Source organism: Crinia signifera, chromosome 5, assembly GCF_055691185.1.
Source record: "Crinia signifera chromosome 5, ASM5569118v1, whole genome shotgun sequence".
Taxonomy (NCBI): domain Eukaryota; kingdom Metazoa; phylum Chordata; class Amphibia; order Anura; family Myobatrachidae; genus Crinia; species Crinia signifera.
Genome location: NC_139221.1, coordinates 102666175 through 102684649, shown reverse-complemented (window position 1 = coordinate 102684649; position 18475 = coordinate 102666175). Strand labels below are relative to the sequence as shown.

At 44.2% G+C, this 18475-nt stretch overlaps 1 protein-coding gene across 2 annotated transcripts in view; it reads right to left on the bottom strand.

The window, feature by feature from the left end:
* Positions 1-18247, bottom strand: part of GALR1 (galanin receptor 1) — a 199430-nt gene extending 181183 nt beyond the window's left edge. The window contains exons 1-2 of one of the 2 annotated variants that reach the window (XM_083187764.1): positions 18127-18247; positions 17016-18041 (exon numbers count right to left, since the gene is read on the bottom strand). In XM_083187764.1, the coding sequence (XP_083043890.1) occupies positions 17016-17690 (675 nt within the window). In that variant the 5' untranslated portion in view covers positions 17691-18041; positions 18127-18247. Of the gene's footprint in view, positions 1-17015; positions 18045-18126 lie in introns of both variants that reach the window. The other variant, XM_083187765.1, reaches the window with a different exon arrangement.
* Between the last annotated feature and the right edge of the window lie 228 nt (positions 18248-18475).

Below are 18475 nucleotides of genomic sequence, written 5' to 3'. Positions count from 1 at the left end.
GATCTCCCCCTCATGGTTCAAACAGAAAAGAACTCTGATAAACTGTTGATTTACACAATTTTGGTACACAAATAATATTTGTTTGTGATCTTACATTGAGAAACCTTTATTAACCTTGTGACATAGTGATACTTCAGTAGATGCCATGCAGATAGATCATTAGATAGATAGATAGATAGATAGATAGATAGATAGATAGATAGATAGATAGAGGTGGAGCGCATTTAGTTCTTGGAGGCCAGCCCGCAGGCCCCGACAGTCATCGGAAGGGGGCGCACGCGTACGAGGCGCTCATGCCCCCTGTTCCGACGAAGCTCCTTGCTGCCGTCCGCCGCCATCCTGGTCCCCATCGCCTGTCCCCACCTCTGCCCCAAACCCCCCTAACCCTGCCCATCTCCCTGAATTGGAGACGGGCAGGGTCACACCGCCCAGCCGCCGAGTGACTGGGACGCACATGCGTGTGAGACGCACACACGACCCAGTCTGACGGAGTCCCTCTCCACCAGCGCTCATCAGCGGGGATGTTCTGGCGAGCACCGGCAAAGAAAAAGAGGGGTTCCATCTGTAGATAGATAGATAGATAGATACAGGTGGAGCGCATCTGGTTCTTGCAGGCCAGCCGCCAGGCCCCGCCAGTCATCGGAAGGGGGTGCACACGCACGAGACTCTTGCGTGCCCTGTTCCAACGGAGCTCCCTGCTGCCATCTGCTACCTCCCCGGTCCCCATAGCCTGTCCCTACTGCCGTCCCGAACCCCCCCCCCCCCCTAACCCTGCCCATCTCCCTGAAGCAGAGACGGGCAGGGTCACAACGCCCAGCCGCCGAGTGACTGGGACATACATGCGTGTGAGATGCACGCACGTTCCAGTCTGATGGAGTCCCTCTTCACCAGCGCTTATCAGCGGGGACATTCTGGCGAGTGCTGGCAATGAAAGATAGGGGCTCATCTTTAGATAGATAGATACAGGTGGAGAGCATCTAGTTCTTGCAGGCCAGCCGCCAGGTCCCATCAGTCATCGGAAGGGATGCGCACATACGAGATGCTCATGTGCCCTGTTCCGATGGAGCTCCCTGCCGCCGTCTGCTGCCTCTCCGGTCCCCATCACCTGTCCCCACTGCCGCCCCGAACCCCCCCTAACCCTGCCCATCTCCCTGAACCAGAGACGGGCAGGGTCACACTGCCCAGCCGCCGAGTGATTGGGACCCGCATGCGTGTGAGACGCACGCAGGGCCGGCGCTACCCGCTCAGCACGGCCTGCAATGGCGGTAGGTGCCGGCCCTTAGAGGCGCTTCCTCCCCTCCTGCAATACTGTAGTTCCAGGACTCTGCAGCCTGAGCCTGTCAAAGTATATGACTGGCAGTGGTGCTGGCAGCAAGCTTAGCCCACCTGACAAGTTGCCAGATGGAAGCTCCCCACAGCAGGGCTGCATGTCCCAGTCCTGAGTGACACTTATCGCCTCCAGCGGCCGTTTTTGAATGAAGAAGGATGACTCAGTCAGAGGTGCGGGACAAACTGGGTGAGCCAGTAAGTATACACTGTCTCCCGCAGTCTGTGAACATGGTATTTAAAGTTATCCAAATGGATTTATTTAAAAAAAAAAAAAAACAGGCAATGGTAACCTTAAAGTTTTAGAACTGTATGTCTGGAAGGGTGGAATTCGGCAGGTCAAGGCATTCTGATGTATTATAAGTAGATAAGGTATGGTTGTGCAATTGTGAAAACAATTATAGCTGGTCATGGGCAGGTTCTAATAGTGGATGATGATGAAGATAGTAACCAGTAGACTGTTTGCTAAAGATACGTTGATGCTGTTTCTTTTGGGAGGAATGTACTAAACGGAAAATGCTTTGCTTGCATCTCCTATATTTACTAATTTACTGGGCATTATGCGTAAGCGTCTTTACTGTGGGCATTATGCATAATTGTCACTACTCTGGGCATTATGCGTAAGTGCCACTGCTGTGTGCATTTTATGTAAGCAATACTAGTCTGTCATTATGCGTAAAAGGCATTACTCTGGGCATTATGCATAAGCAGCGCTGTTCTGGGCATTATGTGAAAGCTGTGCTACTGTGGACATAATGCATAAGCATCACTATTGTTGGCATTATCTGTATGTGTCGCTACTGTGGGCATTATTTGTAATAGCACTATTCTTGGCATTATGTGTATGTGTTGCTACTGTGGGTATTATTTGTAATCACACTATTGTTGGTATTATGTGTATGCGACGCTACTGTGGGTATTATTTGTAATCACACTATTGTTGGTATTATGTGTATTCGGCGCCACTGTGGGTATTATTTGTAATCGCACTATTGGCAATATGTGTAAGCGGGCCTACTTTTGAGAAAATGTGAAAGGGCACTATTATGGGTATTATGTGTAAGTGGCATTACTGTGCGCATATTGTTTATACGCCACTACTCTAGGCATTATGTGTAAGCAGCAATATTGTGTGCATTATTTGTAACCTGCATTCCTGATTGGCCGCTAGGCGGCTAGGCGGCTCCTGATTGGCCAGAATTCATTCTGAGCCCAGACGCCGAAGAGGAAGGTTCTCTCCGGCTCTGAAAGCCGGGGAGCGTCGCGGAAGATGCCGACAGCTGCTGGAAGTCGCCAGCAGCTGTCAGAAGACCTGGGTGTCGACAGATGAAGAAAGAAGACCATCCATGCAGGACCTGGGTGAGTAGGATTTCCTTCCACAGGTCCAACATGGATTATCCTCGGACAGGACGCCGTCCCCGGAGCCGCCGACACGGAGCCGCCGACACGGAGCCGCCGACACCGGAGCCAGCGACCTACCAACGGGATCAAGATAGGTAAGTATCAGTATGTGTGTAATGTGTGTATTAAACTTTTATTTAAAATGGGTGTCAGTGTGTTTTATTTAACTATTTTTTTTACTGTGGCACTACAAGACCCAGCGGGCCCTTTAATGCCCAGCAGGCTGGGACTTGTGGTTCTCCAAGTCCCAGCTTGATGGGGAGGCTTGCTGGCACTTGTAGTGCCACAGTAAAAAACAATCGTTTGTTCTATTTTTTACACCGCTATCAGCTCGATGCCCACCGCCCAGGGGCATCGAGGACAGCACCAGGCTTCAGCCTGGTCAGGTAAGTCCTGGAGGGGGGGGACCCCTTTATTGGGGGGGTCCCCACTCCCCCAGGGCCCCTGGCCAGGCTGACTGGTCGGTAGGGTTAATGCTTTGGCCGGGGGGACTTGCATAAAAAGTCTCCCCCCGGCTGTGGCATTACCCTGCTGGTTGGTTTTGCCTGGGGCTGGTTCTTAAAATACGGGGGACCCCTAGTCATTTTGTCCCCCGTATTTTGGGAACCAGCCCCAGAGCAGGAGCCTGGGGCTGGTTGTTAAAAATCAGGGAACCCCTATTTGTCGGGTTCCCTGATTTTTAATTACCGGCTCCAGGCTCTGTCAGCCTGGTGCTGGTTTCGGCTGTGGGGGGGACCCCACGCCGTTTTTTTTTTTATTTATTTAATTTTTCTATTTTTTTACACTGAAGCCTGCACGGATCTGACTGATCCGTGCAGGCTAAAACGCAAATAGAACAGGAAAATGGTGTTCTATTTTCCTGTCGTATTTGCGTGGGTGTTTTACACCACTAAGCAGCCGTATTATCAGTACGGCTGCTTAGTAAATCAGAAACCACCATTCTTTTGAATGGTGATTTCTGTCGTATCCTATCGATGGTGTAGACATTCGTATTTGTAAATACAAATATGAATGTTCCATCTTTAGGACTACGAATTGTTGTATTTTTGGGATTGTAAATCCCGAAAATACAAATTCGTAAAAAAAAGGTGTATTTCTCCCTACGAATACACCTTTTTTCTACGAATCCATTTTGGTAAATGTCCCCCATTATGTGTAAGCAACTGTACTGTGGATATATTATGTAACCTGCATTACTTTGGGCATTATGTGCAGAGGCGTAGCGAGGGCGGAGCACACGCTCCGGGCGCTGGAAGATTGCATGGCCCGGAGCTGTGCTGGCCCGCCCGCCATCTCCCCCACCAGCTCCTCTGCTCCCCTTGGGAGAGAGACGTGCTGCTATGTAAAATTCACGGCTCCCACTGGACCGATAGCCAATGGGCACTTGCCGTCCAGCAGCCAATCAACTGGTGGCTGCTGGACCGCGAGCGCCTATTGGCTAGCGGTCCAGCGGGAGATATGAATTTTACATAGCAGCAGCACGTCTCTCTCCCGGACACAGCGGGGAGCCGTGAGCGGGCGGGCAGTGCACACGGATGCACACTGGCAGGGGGAGGGGTGCACACATGCTGCACCGACTGTAAGCACAGGCAGGGGGGGGGTTGCACACGATAAACTTATAAAGAGTGATAAACGTCCAGCCAACATCAGCTCCTTTCTGACTTTTTTCAAACACAGGCTGTAACACGGCAGTTAGCAGGTGATTGGCTGGACGTTTATCTCTCCTTATCACGATTGGATTTATCTCTTGTTAAAGCTTAACACATCTGCCCCATTATGTGTAAGCAGCATTACTCTGGACATTATGGGGGTTATTCAGGTTGATTCGCAAGGCTGCGAATTCGCAGCCTTGCGAGTCCACCAAACCCCGCCCGGCGAACGCACGCCCCCCGCCGCCCCAGCAAAGTGCGGCTTCGCCCGCACAGCAACGAATGGATGTTGGCGTGATATGGGCGGGCAGCTGACATCCGGTGATGTCAGCTACCCGGCCCACACACCCGCGTCACTGCCTCATTACCATGAGAACGCCCAGCGTTCTCATGGAAACGCCCATGGAACGCTGGGAGTTTCCATATGGTATGGGGCAGCCCGGCGCTCCCAGCCCATCTCCGCCCCCCCCCCCCCTCGCTGCCATAGGTGCGTGCACCCGGCGACCCGAAAGGTCGCCGTGGGTGCACGCACCACGCGCCTGCGCATGCGCAGACGCACAACATCGGCTGCTCCGGCGTCCTGTCTGAAGAAAATCCATGTTGGACCTGTGGTTGTAAATCCTACTCACCAGGTCCTCCATGGATGGTCTTCTGTCTTCTCTCTTCTTTTCCAGGACTTATTTCTTTATCTTCTGTCTTCTGTCTTCTTCTTTCTTTACGCTGCCGGGCTCCGGGACTTTCAGAACTGGAGAGATGTTACCTCCTCGACGTCTGGACTAAGAATGAATTCTAGCCAATCAGGAGCCGACTTTACTGGCTCCTGATTGGCCACTAGGCGGCTCCTGATTGGCTAGAATTCATTCTTAGTCCAGACAGAAGACAGAAGACAGAAGATAAAGAAATAAGTCCTGGAAAAGAAGAGAGAAGACAGAAGACCATCCATGGAGGACCTGGTGAGTAGGATTTACTTCCACAGGTCCAACATGGATTTTCTTCAGACAGGACGCCGGAGCCGCCGACCCGGAGCCGCCGACACTGGAGCCGCCGACACTGGAGCCGCCGACACCGGAGCCGCCGACACCAGAGCCAGCGACCTACCGACGGGATCAAGATAGGTAAGTATCAGTGTGTTTGTGATGTGTGTATTAAACTTTTATTTAAAATGTGTGTCAGTGTGCTTTGTGTACTATTTTTTTAACTGTGGAACTACAAGTGCCAGCGGGCCCTTTAATGCCCAGCAGGCTGGGACTTGTGGTTCTCCAAGTCCCAGCTTGCTGGCACTTGTAGTGCCACAGTAAAAAACAATAGTTTTATCCTTTTTTTTTACACCATAATCAGCCCGATGCCCACCGCCCAGGGGCATCGGGGACAGTACCAGGCTTCAGCCTGGTCAGGTAAGTCCTGGAGGGGGGGACCCCTTCATTGGGGGGGTCCCCACTCCCCCAGGGCCCCTGGCCAGGCTGACTGGTCGGTAGGGATGAATGCTTTGGCCGGGGGGACTTGTATAAAAAGTCTCCCCCCGGCTGTGGCATTACCCTGCTGGCTGGTTTTGCCTGGGGCTGGTTCTTAAAATACGGGGGACCCCTAGTCATTTTGTCCCCCGTATTTTGGGAACCAGCCCCAGAGCAGGAGCCTGGGGCTGGTTGTTAAAAATCGGGGAACCCCTATTTGTCGGGTTCCCTGATTTTTAATTACCGGCTCCAGGCTCCGTCAGCCTGGTGCTGGTTTCGGCTGTGGGGGGGACCCCACGCCGTTTTTTTATTTATTTTTTTATTTTTATTTATTTTTACACCGCAGCCTGCACGGATCTGACTGATCCGTGCAGGCTTAAAGCAAATACGACAGGAAAATGGTGTTCTATTTTTCTGTCGTATTTTCGTGGGTGTTTTACACCACTTAGCAGCTGTATTATCAGTACGGCTGCTTAGTACATCAGGAACCACCATTCTTTTGAATGGTGATTTCTGTCGTATTCTATCGATGGTGTAGACATTCGTATTTGTAAATACAAATACAAATGTTCCATCTTTAGGAATACGAATTGTTGTATTTTTGGGATTGTAAATCCCGAAAATACAAATTCGTAAAAAAAAGGTGTATTTCTCCCTACGAATACACCTTTTTTCTACGAATCCATTTTGGTAATCCATTTTGTCCCCCTAAATGTCAAAAATGAGTGTATTTCTGGATACAAATACACCTATTTTTTACCAAAATGGATTCGTATTTTAAAATTGTAAAAAGTCGTATTCGTAGGCAAATTGGCGTGAATTTCTGTCGTATTCGTGAAATGTTAATTTAACAAGTGAAAAAATCGTATATTCGTGAAATGTGTCTTGGCGTAAACTTGTCATATAGAGGTCGTATTCGGATATAAAAATACGACTACGCATGTGTACGAAAAGTCTACACCATTGATAGAATACGAATGATTTTTGCATTGGCTAGCCGTCTTTTCATCATGTACTAAAAATTCGTATTCGTGAAGTTGTAAAATAGGAATCGTAAACAACTACGATTCGTAAAAAAAATCGTGAAATAAAATACACCCTCCTTGACAAGGTGTATTTTGAAGTGTATTTCACCTGCTTCAATGGAACACATGTGTTTTCATTTTAACAACACATCACAGACCTTTGTAATCACAAATGTGTGCCTTATAAAAGGCAAATATCCACCTACAAACACTTCCTGACTTCTAGCATGGCAGACTATATGCTATATCAGGGTGCTTCAGTGTGGGCTTTGAGACAGCTGATGTCTTGGCTGTGCCAAGGAAGAAGACGTCGGCATCATGAAACTGAGCATGACCAGCAGGTCCAGCGGGTATCACAGAGGCTGCGTCGGCCTCGTTTATTTAGGCCGCGTTTATGTTTAGACGCATTGCCGGATGATGTGGTTATACAGATGTTCCGGCTTAATCGTACCAACATTCTCCGTCTGTATGGCCTCATTAGACTGGAGCTAGATCCTGTGACAGGACGCTCATGCGCTGTCTCAGGCCTGCACAAACTGCTGGCTGTGTTGTACTATCTGGCGTCTGGCAGTTTTCAACATGTCACTGGCCAAGGCATTGGCATATCTCAGCCCACACTGTCCAGGTACCTGACCCAGGTGCTTGAAGCTTTTCTGCCACATATAGATGCCTCAATCTGCTTCCCAAGCCAGGAGACAGAGTGGCATGATGTTAGGGTAGCATTCCATCGCATTGCATGCATGCCAAATGTGCTTGGTGCTATTGACTGCACACACATTCCGCTGAGACCACCTCGGGATACTGCCCGTTCCTATTATAACCGACATGGAAGCACAAGTACCAACGTGCAGGTGGTCTGTGATGCAAATCTTAAGATCATGAGTGTGTTTGCAGGTTACCCTGGCTCATGTCATGACTCCTATATCCTCGGCCAGTCAGTCCTCTTTGATGAGTTTGAAGCCGGATCAATGGCAGAGGGCTGGCTACTGGGTAAGTGTATAATACTGTATAAACGGCTGAATGCGATACATAGGGAATTGATTACACATGTGTGTTTATCTTGCTGGCAATTTGTGTGTACATTATAAACTGTCTCTGTCTCTCTCTCAGTGTCTCTCTCTCTCTCTCTCTCTCTCTCTCTCTCTATATATATATATATATATATCTCTAAGGACCAGATGTACTAAGCTTCAAAACTGAAAGAATGTAGAGTGAAAAACAACCAGCCAATCAGCTCCTACCTTCCATGTCAGCGGCTGTGTTTGATAATTTTCAGACAATAGCTGATTGGTTGGTTGTTTATCACTCTCCATTTTATCAGTTTTTAAGCTTAGTACATCTGGCCCTAAGACAGGTGTCAGCGAGGCACCACTACGCACAGCTGATCAAATACACCTGTTACTGTTGTAAAGTCAGCTGTAACCAGTAGTTATGGGGACTCATACATCAGCTACGTTGATCAAAGACATGGCACTGCAGGGTTTGTTGCTTCACTAATTTAATGAACAATATAAATGTGTTGCACTAAACCCTGTAGTGGCATGGCTTTGATCAGCTCAGGAGATGTATGAGTCCCCATACCTGCATGTGTATATATATAGATATAGCCTGAAGATAATGCACACGCATCGAAACATTGCTGTATGTATGTCTAATTTTACAAGCTTGTAGTGCTGCCTCTCAATACCAAACAAGTCTCCACTGCACCTCTCTCCTACACACTCCAAACTACACCCACAACAAGTTTTGGCGCCTCCACGACTTATATATGACTGTGAGAGCCCTCCCAAGTGTAAAACAAATACACCAATCACGATTGTAGTTTCATTTTCGTAGTGAGGCATGTGGTTTGAAATACCAAAATTCGTATTTAATTTCATGAAAATATCGTTGTTTTCAAACAAACTTCTCTACGCCATTCTTATTTTACCTACGACTCTACGACAATACGAAAACATGTGTAAACCAAAATACGAATGGCTACAACATCGAAAAATACGAATTTTTAACATACGACTTTATAGTAACTAAAACCCCGGAACACGACTTTTTTATGAACACTACCATTCGTACTCATTCATATTCGGTTGTAAGTCAAATACGAATACGAATTTTTAGGTTTTCCAAATTGGTAAATGTCCCCCTATGTGTAAAAGGCACTACTACTATTAGCATTTTACATAAGGGGCACTACTGTGCGGCATAGTGTGTATGAAGGTTACAAATGTCTGACGTAACATAAATAATGGACTCTACTGTGTTTCGTAATGAGAATAAGGGAAACTGATGTGTGATATAATTTGAATCAGTGGCACTTCATGCGGTGTAATGTGAATAAGATTGTGCTACTGTGTGGTGTAATTTGAGAACACATTCCTTGTGAGAACACAACTCCTTTTTTTGTGGCGCATGCCTCTAGCGTGCGCTCTTTTAGAAGATATGGGAAGGCGCAAATTTAGAGTTTGCAGGTAGGTGCAAAACACCCTAGCACCGGTCCTGGACGCACGCGTGTCCCAGTCTGATGCAGTCCCTCTCCACCAGCGCTCGCCAGCTTGGACGTTCTGGCGAGTGCCAGCAATGAAAGAGAGGGTCTCCATCTGCAGATAGATAGATCTTTTTTTTTTTTTTTGTCTGTGAGCTAGTGGATTTTTTCATGAATCACTGTCTTGTTCCTTTTTGATGTATTGTATGTCTTCTATCTATTAGGTTTTATTCAGCCAGTGTTATTTGCTTTTTCTTCTTCTTTATATTTATGAATGATCTTCAGAGAAATGAATTATCACTCTAGTCTCAGGCTATTCCCTTTTATATTTCTGTATGTGTTAACCAATTGTCTGTGCACGCATGCATCCCTGTCCCAGATTTGAGTTATTAGTTATGCTACATCTTAAAAAAGGATTTTCTTCTTTGTTTAAAGAACTAATAGGAATCTGAAAAACTTATTAAACAAATCTATAGAAAAGGTACAAAAAGTGGTGTTACTTTGTGAAAAATAATACAAAAAATATATATTTATAAATAATTATAAAATATTTTAAAGGTTACAAATGTGTCACACTGGACAGGAAATACTTTTTTTAATAATAGGGATTATAATATATTGTTTACTTATGATGTAGTACAGTCTTTGAATCTTTGAAAATATATAGTAATTTGGTTGTTTTCTGTGGATCATTTCGCTTATTTAAAGAGCTGATGGTTATGGTAATTATCCCTTTGGGTGCCAACATCTCTCTGAGAGATGCGCAAAATATCCACTAAAAAGCATCGCTCACATTTGTTATATGTGACGCACTTCCCCCTCGAGCTTGCAAGTGGTACAGTCCAAGCAAAGGACTACGTCAGCCATTTTTTACATTTTCAAATAAAATATGTTGTGTAAAAAAAAAAATCATGTTTCCTATATAAGGTAAACATTACAGGCCATTATGATGTATAAAACTTTTGTATTCGTCATAATGACCTGTAATATAGGACATTGTCAATTTTTAACCCTATTTTGACAAATTCACATGGCACTCAAAGGGTTAATGATAACTGTATAAGAAAGCTCCTAGTTATTATTTTTAGAATAATGAACAGTGTTAGATTATAAAGTGATATCAGTGGAACTTGAATCTAACTTAATGAAATCTCGGTGATCCCCAATTTATATAATACACACCGGACTAATGCTGCTAAAGAAGATTATGGTGGCAGAGCAACAGCTGCATCAGACTGCAAGATTCCAATTATTTAAACTTTCCTTTGGGCTAAATTGATAATGCTTTGTTGTTTCATACATTTATAGAGCCTCATTATTAGCCTCCTTAGCCTGTTTTTCCATTCTACAGCTGTGCTTACCATATGCCATTGGCACTTAAATGCCTCCTAGGTCACCTGTACATTTAGCAAGCTTTGCCCTGTTACTTTCAGAGGCAAACATATCATTTTTCTGGAGGGTGGTATATATATATATATATATATATATATATTCACCAGTACAGGCCAGCACTCCTCGTCAGTAGCAGCTGCAGCGTTGCCTTCCCTTGGTCTCCGGCAGGATTCCAAACACACAGCGTTTGTAGGGCGGCACTCACTTAAATAAAGACGCTCACAATTGGAGTATTACAGTCTACGTTTCGGAGCTCTTTTAATTACACTCCGTCATCAGGACATACAAAAAATGAATAAAACACCAACATATTTATACATACCAAGAACACCGTGCACGAGGACGCCCGGAACCCATGATGCCGGATGTTGCAGGGAAGGACGTCCTTCCCTGCAACATCCGGCATCATGGGTTCCGGGCGTCCTCGTGCACGGTGTTCTTGGTATGTATAAATATGTTGGTTTTTTATTCATTTTTTGTATGTCCTGATGACGGAGTGTAATTAAAAGAGCTCCGAAACGTAGACTGTAATACTCCAAGTGTACATATACATATACAACAAATCTGTTGATCAACAATATAGAAGTCCAGATGGTATTTGTAAAAAGATTTATTCGGGAATCTTCCAGAATGATGACAAAGGCCTTTGTCATCATTTTGGAAGATTCCCGAATAAATCTTTTTACAAATACCATCTGGACTTCTATATTGTTGATCAACATATTTGTTGTATATGTATATGTAAATGAAATTGGCGCACCCTGAAACCTCCTTTTCTTCATCTCTAAAACCTTTGGGTCCTGTCTAACAGGGGGCCCCTCAGAGGTGCTGCCTTCCCTTTGTGAGGCGCGGTTGGGTTCCATTGTCTTATATATATATATATATATATATATATATATATATATATATATATATATAGCGTGAGAAAGACGATGTCACTCCAGGTCTTTTTCAATAACAAGTGAGTTTACTGATGCCTACGGCGTTTCGGGCCTAGCCCGTCTTCAGGACATAATCAGTGAACATTTACAATGTGACATATATATATATATGTATTAGAACAAATTCGGCACTTGTAATAGTATCCTAGCTGGTTAATATTCTGTTGCCATCCACAATAGTAACATAGCAGACATATCCCATGAATAGGGAACCAGGGGCAGTCAGAGTCTTCTTTATTTCTACATTTCAGGGGTACAGCCCCTTTCATCACGAAATTACACCCTAACAATCAAAGCACTTTTAAAAAGGTAATATCAAGTACACACACCCAAAGAAAGAGGCTAATTAGATCCAGATCTAATTAGCCTCATTCTTTGGGTGTGTATGCCACCTGTTCCCTATTCATGGGATATACACATATGTGCATTGTATCCTGAAGACGGGGCCTATGATCTCTGAAATGTTGGGACCTAACATATGGATTAAAATTTAGTCCAACTATTTCACCACTTTGCAGACACTCTAGCACCAGCATGTTGTAGGTGTAGAAGAGAGCAGGCATGATATTACTAAGCCCTGCCCCATTGCACCAAAAATACTGTGACTTACGGATCTATCGAGGGGGTGGGGTGAAAATGGCACAATTCTAATGGAATCGCATCATCGCAGTCTTGAAAAAGCTGCAATAGAGCAGCGAAACATGTCCGGCAGGCGGCTCTATCGCAGCATTTGGCACCCATCCATCACCCTCTGATGTGCTCAATTACATTATAAACTACTTGTGACGTTGGACTCCATTCATCGAACACCGCATTCTAGTGAGGACTCTTTCACGGGCAGACATCCAGGTGCATTGCTTTTCTCTGGCGGCATCCAGAGAATAGTTGTATGTTGATTGGGTCCTCACTACTTACATTTAAGCTGTAATGTGTATTGAACTGTGGTGCTCTTTATTTGTACTGTATTTTTGTTATTTATTCAATGTTATGCCAAGTTTTGTCTCCCTGTATTGTTCCTTTGTACGGCGCTGCGAAACACTTGTGGCGCCTTATAAATAAAATTATAATAATAATAATATCAATCCACTTCCAACATACTGTTAGCCACATCTCTGTTAGGTTACCTGGATTTTGCTGATGGTCTACTCCAGCGGATCAACTAACACAGTCCAAATATCTGTATCATCGTCAGAAATTCAGCAGCCCAAAAAACGGGAAAACCCCATGTCGAACTTTTGACTGTCGACCTTCCCCATGTCGACATTATGCTTGTGTCGACCTAATGACCTGTCGACCTTACCCATGTCAACCTTCAGTCATGCCGACCTTTAGTCATGTCGACCTTCATGCATGTCAACCTTCAGTGGTCGACCTAGTGACCATATACCTTTTGCGTTCTACATTTACTATTTTTATCATACAAATAGTCAAAATGAGCGATGGGAGTCAGGGACAAGATATAACATTTGTAATATTAATAGAGGATTACTTGGTACTTGTTAGCTAGCATGGCGCCACCGATTTTAATTGTATTGATCGCGGCCGCAAAAATCGCGCTGATCGCATCGCATGCCAACCAAATCGCATGCGATCGACGCGATCGACTCAATTTTTACATTGGAATCAATGTAAAATGGTCCCTGAGACCCAATTTTACATTGATTTCAATGTAAAAAGCCCCAAAAACCCCCATTTTCATAGCAACCCCCCCCCCCGATGGGTGAAATGGCCCTCCATTGTTAACACCACTCCACTATTGACGTCAACCCGAAGCATGGCGAGCGCAGCGAGCCCGCGAGGGGCGGCGGTACGCGTCCTACGACCTTTTCATACCCCCACCTTTTCATACCCCCACTATTGATTTTATATAGTGTGGCAAGCGAGATTTTATATAGCTGCGCTCACCACGCTTCGGGTTGGCGTCAATAGTGGGGTGGCGTTAACAATGGAGGGGGCATTAACCATACTTAATACCCATGAGGGGGCATATACAATGAGAAATTGGCCATATTGGGCCTTTTCCCATTGTTCCCTATGTAAAATCGCATTGATCGCGTCGATCGCATCGCATGCCATTATAATGGCATGTGACCGACGCGATCAACGCAATTTTAACTTTAAAACTCATTTAACATTGTTCTCTATGGGAAAATCGCGTTGATCGCGTCAACCGCATCGCGGCCCATTATAATGGCCCGCGATGGACGCGATCAACGCGATTTTCTCTTTACCAGCAATTAAAGCTGGTAATTGACAGAAAATCGCGTCCATCGCATCGATCGCATGCCTTAAGTACCTTAACTTAAGGCATGCGATCAACCCCGACGGGCGCCGTGCTAGGAAACAAGTACCGATTACTTTGTAATATACAGTACAGTATATCCACTTTGACATATTGATTGCCTTGTCACTGAGAAAACCATTTTTTTAAATAAAAAAAGTAAAATAATAGTTTTTGTACTGAGCTTCTGGCCATAGGGGAATAGATATTATGCATGAGGTGTCACTAGATCTCCCAAAACCAGGTAAAAAGTGGATAATGTACATATATTATTAGATGTGGTGATGATAGATTTATCATCTACATGTGTCTAGTGTGCGTTTGTGTGTCTCCGAAACACTGCCATCTGCTAGCAGCAAGTGAAACTACATCACTTTCTCTCTCACACATGCACAGACACAGAGGCAATCACAAGGTAGCATACAAGCTTTCAAAGCATTTGCTTGGAGCGGGCTTACTAGTTTGTCTATGTGTGCCAAGAGTCTACTTCAAGTCAAGTGCATAGACATACATGCTAGTAGCAAAACGCTCCTGGGAAATGTCTTTCTGTGTTGACAAGTTTGATTACTGGCCAGGGCTTATTTATTGTAGCACTAAAAAAAAGATAAATTAATTGATGACTTGTTCGAGTGGTTGGCGTCACATAATCACAATTTTATGAGCTGCACATACAGAGCTGTATATGTCTTATAGGCAAAAGGTCTGCTAGATGTGATTAGCAGAAATAGTACATACAGTACAGTATGTGTCCACATGCATTGTTGCCACAATGTATATACTCTGTGTTATGATATTGAAGCATTCATACACACTCACCTGCTATCCCAATACATTGAACAGGGAGCCGGTGAATGAGTGAAGCATTCCACAATGCGTAGCGAAACACTGCTATACGCACCAAAGATCTATAAGGACCCATCTGTAAATATGCAATATGCCTGAGGTTCCCATATTGGGAGCCCCGACTTGGTGGTCCAGGACTTACTGAAACTATGTATGGTCATAGCAATATGCAAAACCAGTGCTTGAGGTTTCCAAAAATAAACTACTGTACAGTATGTGGATAAACAGAAACAAATCCTGTCCCTCACCACATAACTGAACTGAAGGGTGACACTTAATTTAATATTATTTTCTGAATTTCTCAATAAGGAACTTTTGACCTAGTGGTGTCTTGAAAAAATCTGATACTGAAGGGCGCCGTGATTCAGAAATGTTTGGGAACCACTGAAACACACACACATGCACACACACATCAGCAGTATAGACTGGATAAGTTCTACCATCTGCACTAGCATAAAGGGAGAATAGAATAGGTGGTGAGGCTAGCGAGCCAACGTGCCCGCAAGGGGCTTTGTTGCACTCGCCATGCTGTCTGAGTCCGGCCAGTCGGGCTAATGACTGTCGGGATCCCGACTGTCAGAACCCTATACCACACCTGTGCCCTACACTAAGCAAACTATAACGTAGGGCAGAATCAAATAAATGAATCCTTTTACACACACACACACACACACTCACTATCCTTTCCTAACAATTTCTTTGTAACCCAATTAAAAAATATATAAGCACTTTTATTCTATAGCTGAACACATATCTATCTATCTATCTATCTATCTATCTATCTATCTATCTATCTATCTATCTATCTATCTATCTATCTATCTAGAAAACACAGAAAATCATCCTTGCTATCTGCCAGCAAAATGTTAAACCTCTTCCATCCCATCACTCATAAAGTTTAATCACCCACCACTTTCCTGGATACCTTATAGTTTATATTTGCTATCACTTAACATCTAAACCACATCCACTCCTCTCTCTCTCTCTCTCTCTCTCTCTCTCTCTCTCTCTCTCTCTTTTATGATTTGCTTTCCAGCCAATAACAAGCTGTGTTACGATAAATAAAACATATAGTTCAGCTATACTTATACTTTGTCCAGATGAAGTTTAGAATTTGCAATAAACAAAATGAATGCATTAAATGGGTGTGAATTATAAGGTCGACGGTCAAAATGTTGACTACTGTTGGTCGACAGTCAATAGGTCGGCACATGAAAAAGGTTGACATGGTCTAGGTCGACGTTTGCAAAAAGACAACTCAAGGAAAATGACAACATGTCAATGATCGACACAAAAAAAAGGTTGACGCAAGTATTTCATTATTATTTTTTTTTAACCGACATATGCTTACCTTACATTCCCAGTAGGGAATAGAGGAAGAACATAATAATTAAACTGTGTAAATATGGCAGTGAGCCATGTGAGGGGATGCCGTGAACTAATACAGTGTCCATGTCAATATAGGTAGACTCAAATTAAAAAAATAAAAAAACTCAACAAGTAAAAGGTTGATGTGTAAATGGTTGACGCAGGCAAAGGTTGACATGAGTATTTTAAGTTTTTGTGTCTATGTTGACATATGTTGACACGGACACCGTATTAGTGTACCACGTACTCTGGCATGGTTCTCTACGCTCACCATGGTTTAGGGGCCGCACCAACCTGTTTCCTGTCGACCAATAGTGGTCTACCTATTGAATGTCGACCAATAGTGGTCGACTGATACACTGTCCACCAATCGATACTGCATTAAACATAAGTCACACTCTTCATGACATTTATGATGATACTGGTGTAAAATAATTTATATTTTATTCTGACTACATAAAAGTAATATGATAAACACAAATCATGAAAAGCAAGATACATATTAACACTTATTAGGATGACAACACAAACCCTACTAACAAGTATTAGTTACAGTAACAAAACCAAAGCAAATTTAAAAAGTATTCAATACTGTGCTGTACAATATAATCGCTGGTAGTAGGAGCTAATGTGTGTGTATATGTGTATATATATATATATATATATATATATATATATATATATATTAACTACAGTACTATTATAACTTAGTACACTTACTTAGAAAATAGTACAGTACAGTACATATGTTGCTCTAGTCACACAGCCTTATCTGATCTCTCTCTCTCTCTCTCTCTCACACCCAGCAAAACACATGCAAGAGGTAAAATGTACAAAAATACTTCTTTGGACTTACCTTGGCATAGCAGAAAGAAATGAGAAGCAGAGGCAGCAGGTACCCAAACACAAAGGTGCACACAAGGTAGATCCTCTTGTGCTTCAGATTTGGCCAATACTCCCAACAGAAAGTCTCATTGTTGCTCCTGTGAATCAAGCGCTGGTTATAGGCAACAGGACAAGCCATGGCAATGGACAGGATCCAGATAAGGATTACTCCAAGCAGGGCATTCCTTGATACACGAATAGAAGAGGACCTTCTGGAGTGCACTATAGCCACATACCGATCAACTGACATAGCAGACAGGGTAAAGATGCTGACCAGCATGGACAGAGTGAAGAAGTAATGGATGAACTTGCAGATAAAGGCTCCGAGGACCCATGTTGGCAGGACATAGACAGTGGACTGGAAAGGGATGCAGAACAGCAGGTAGGCAAGGTCAGCTATGCTCAGATTCAATATGAAGATGTTAGTGGTGCTGCGGGGCTTCCCAGGTTTGTTTCTTGCTAGCACTGTGATGACCAATGAGTTGCCCAAGACCCCCAGTGCGAATATAATGCCAAACACCACCAGGATGATGACATTGTCAATGCCAATTCCTAAAAGTGGTCTCACAGATGGTTGCTCAGCAGATCCATTCAATTCCAGGGCGAGTCCTTCACTCTTATTCCTGAGTTCTGTAATCTGATCCATATCTAATGCTTGCTTTGGATCTGCGCTGACCAATGAACTCTTCAAGCACACAAATGCAACTGGATGCTGCTTCACTAAACTCTTCTGCTTTCACCACTTCTCCAAATGTCTTAAAATATTGATTTTCCTGGATGAAGTCCCGGCTATCCAGCAGTGTAGATCTAACAGGTGGGGAAGTGAATGAGGAGACCTCAGCAGAAGTGATGAGGACTCAGAGGAGAGTGCTGAGATCTGTGCTTCCTCTGCTGTGTGTGACTGCCTATATCTGCCTGGACTCTCTCACTCTTTCCTCGTGTTCTCCCAGCAGCTGATGTTTCATGCGCATGGCACAGACTCCGAGCCCAGAGCTCCCTACTTGTTGCAAAACACAGACACATGCACATTAATGTATTCTGCCTGCTGCATAAGGGCATTCAACAAAGGTCATCTAACTTACCCACGGTGTAATAATACTCTTATTATTTAGATGCCTTCTTGTTCATTTGAGGTTGGGAACTGAATAAAGTGCATTTCTCTGATTAAGCAGAAAGAGGCAGTGCAGTCTGTTAGGGAGAACGAACTGTAAGAGTAACTGGCTTAAGTGGTGAGAAAGGATGGAGAGAAGAGGGGAGAGAAGACAGGTGGTGATTCTCAAGGACCATCAGGCAGTGATAGAGTTAAATGATGATTTTAGGGCAGATGCTAGGGCTGAGAAATGATATGAGAAATGAATGTAGTCAGACAGAGAAGGAATTGGATGTAAATGGGTTAGCAGTAAATCAATTAAGCAAATGTCAATAAATGGG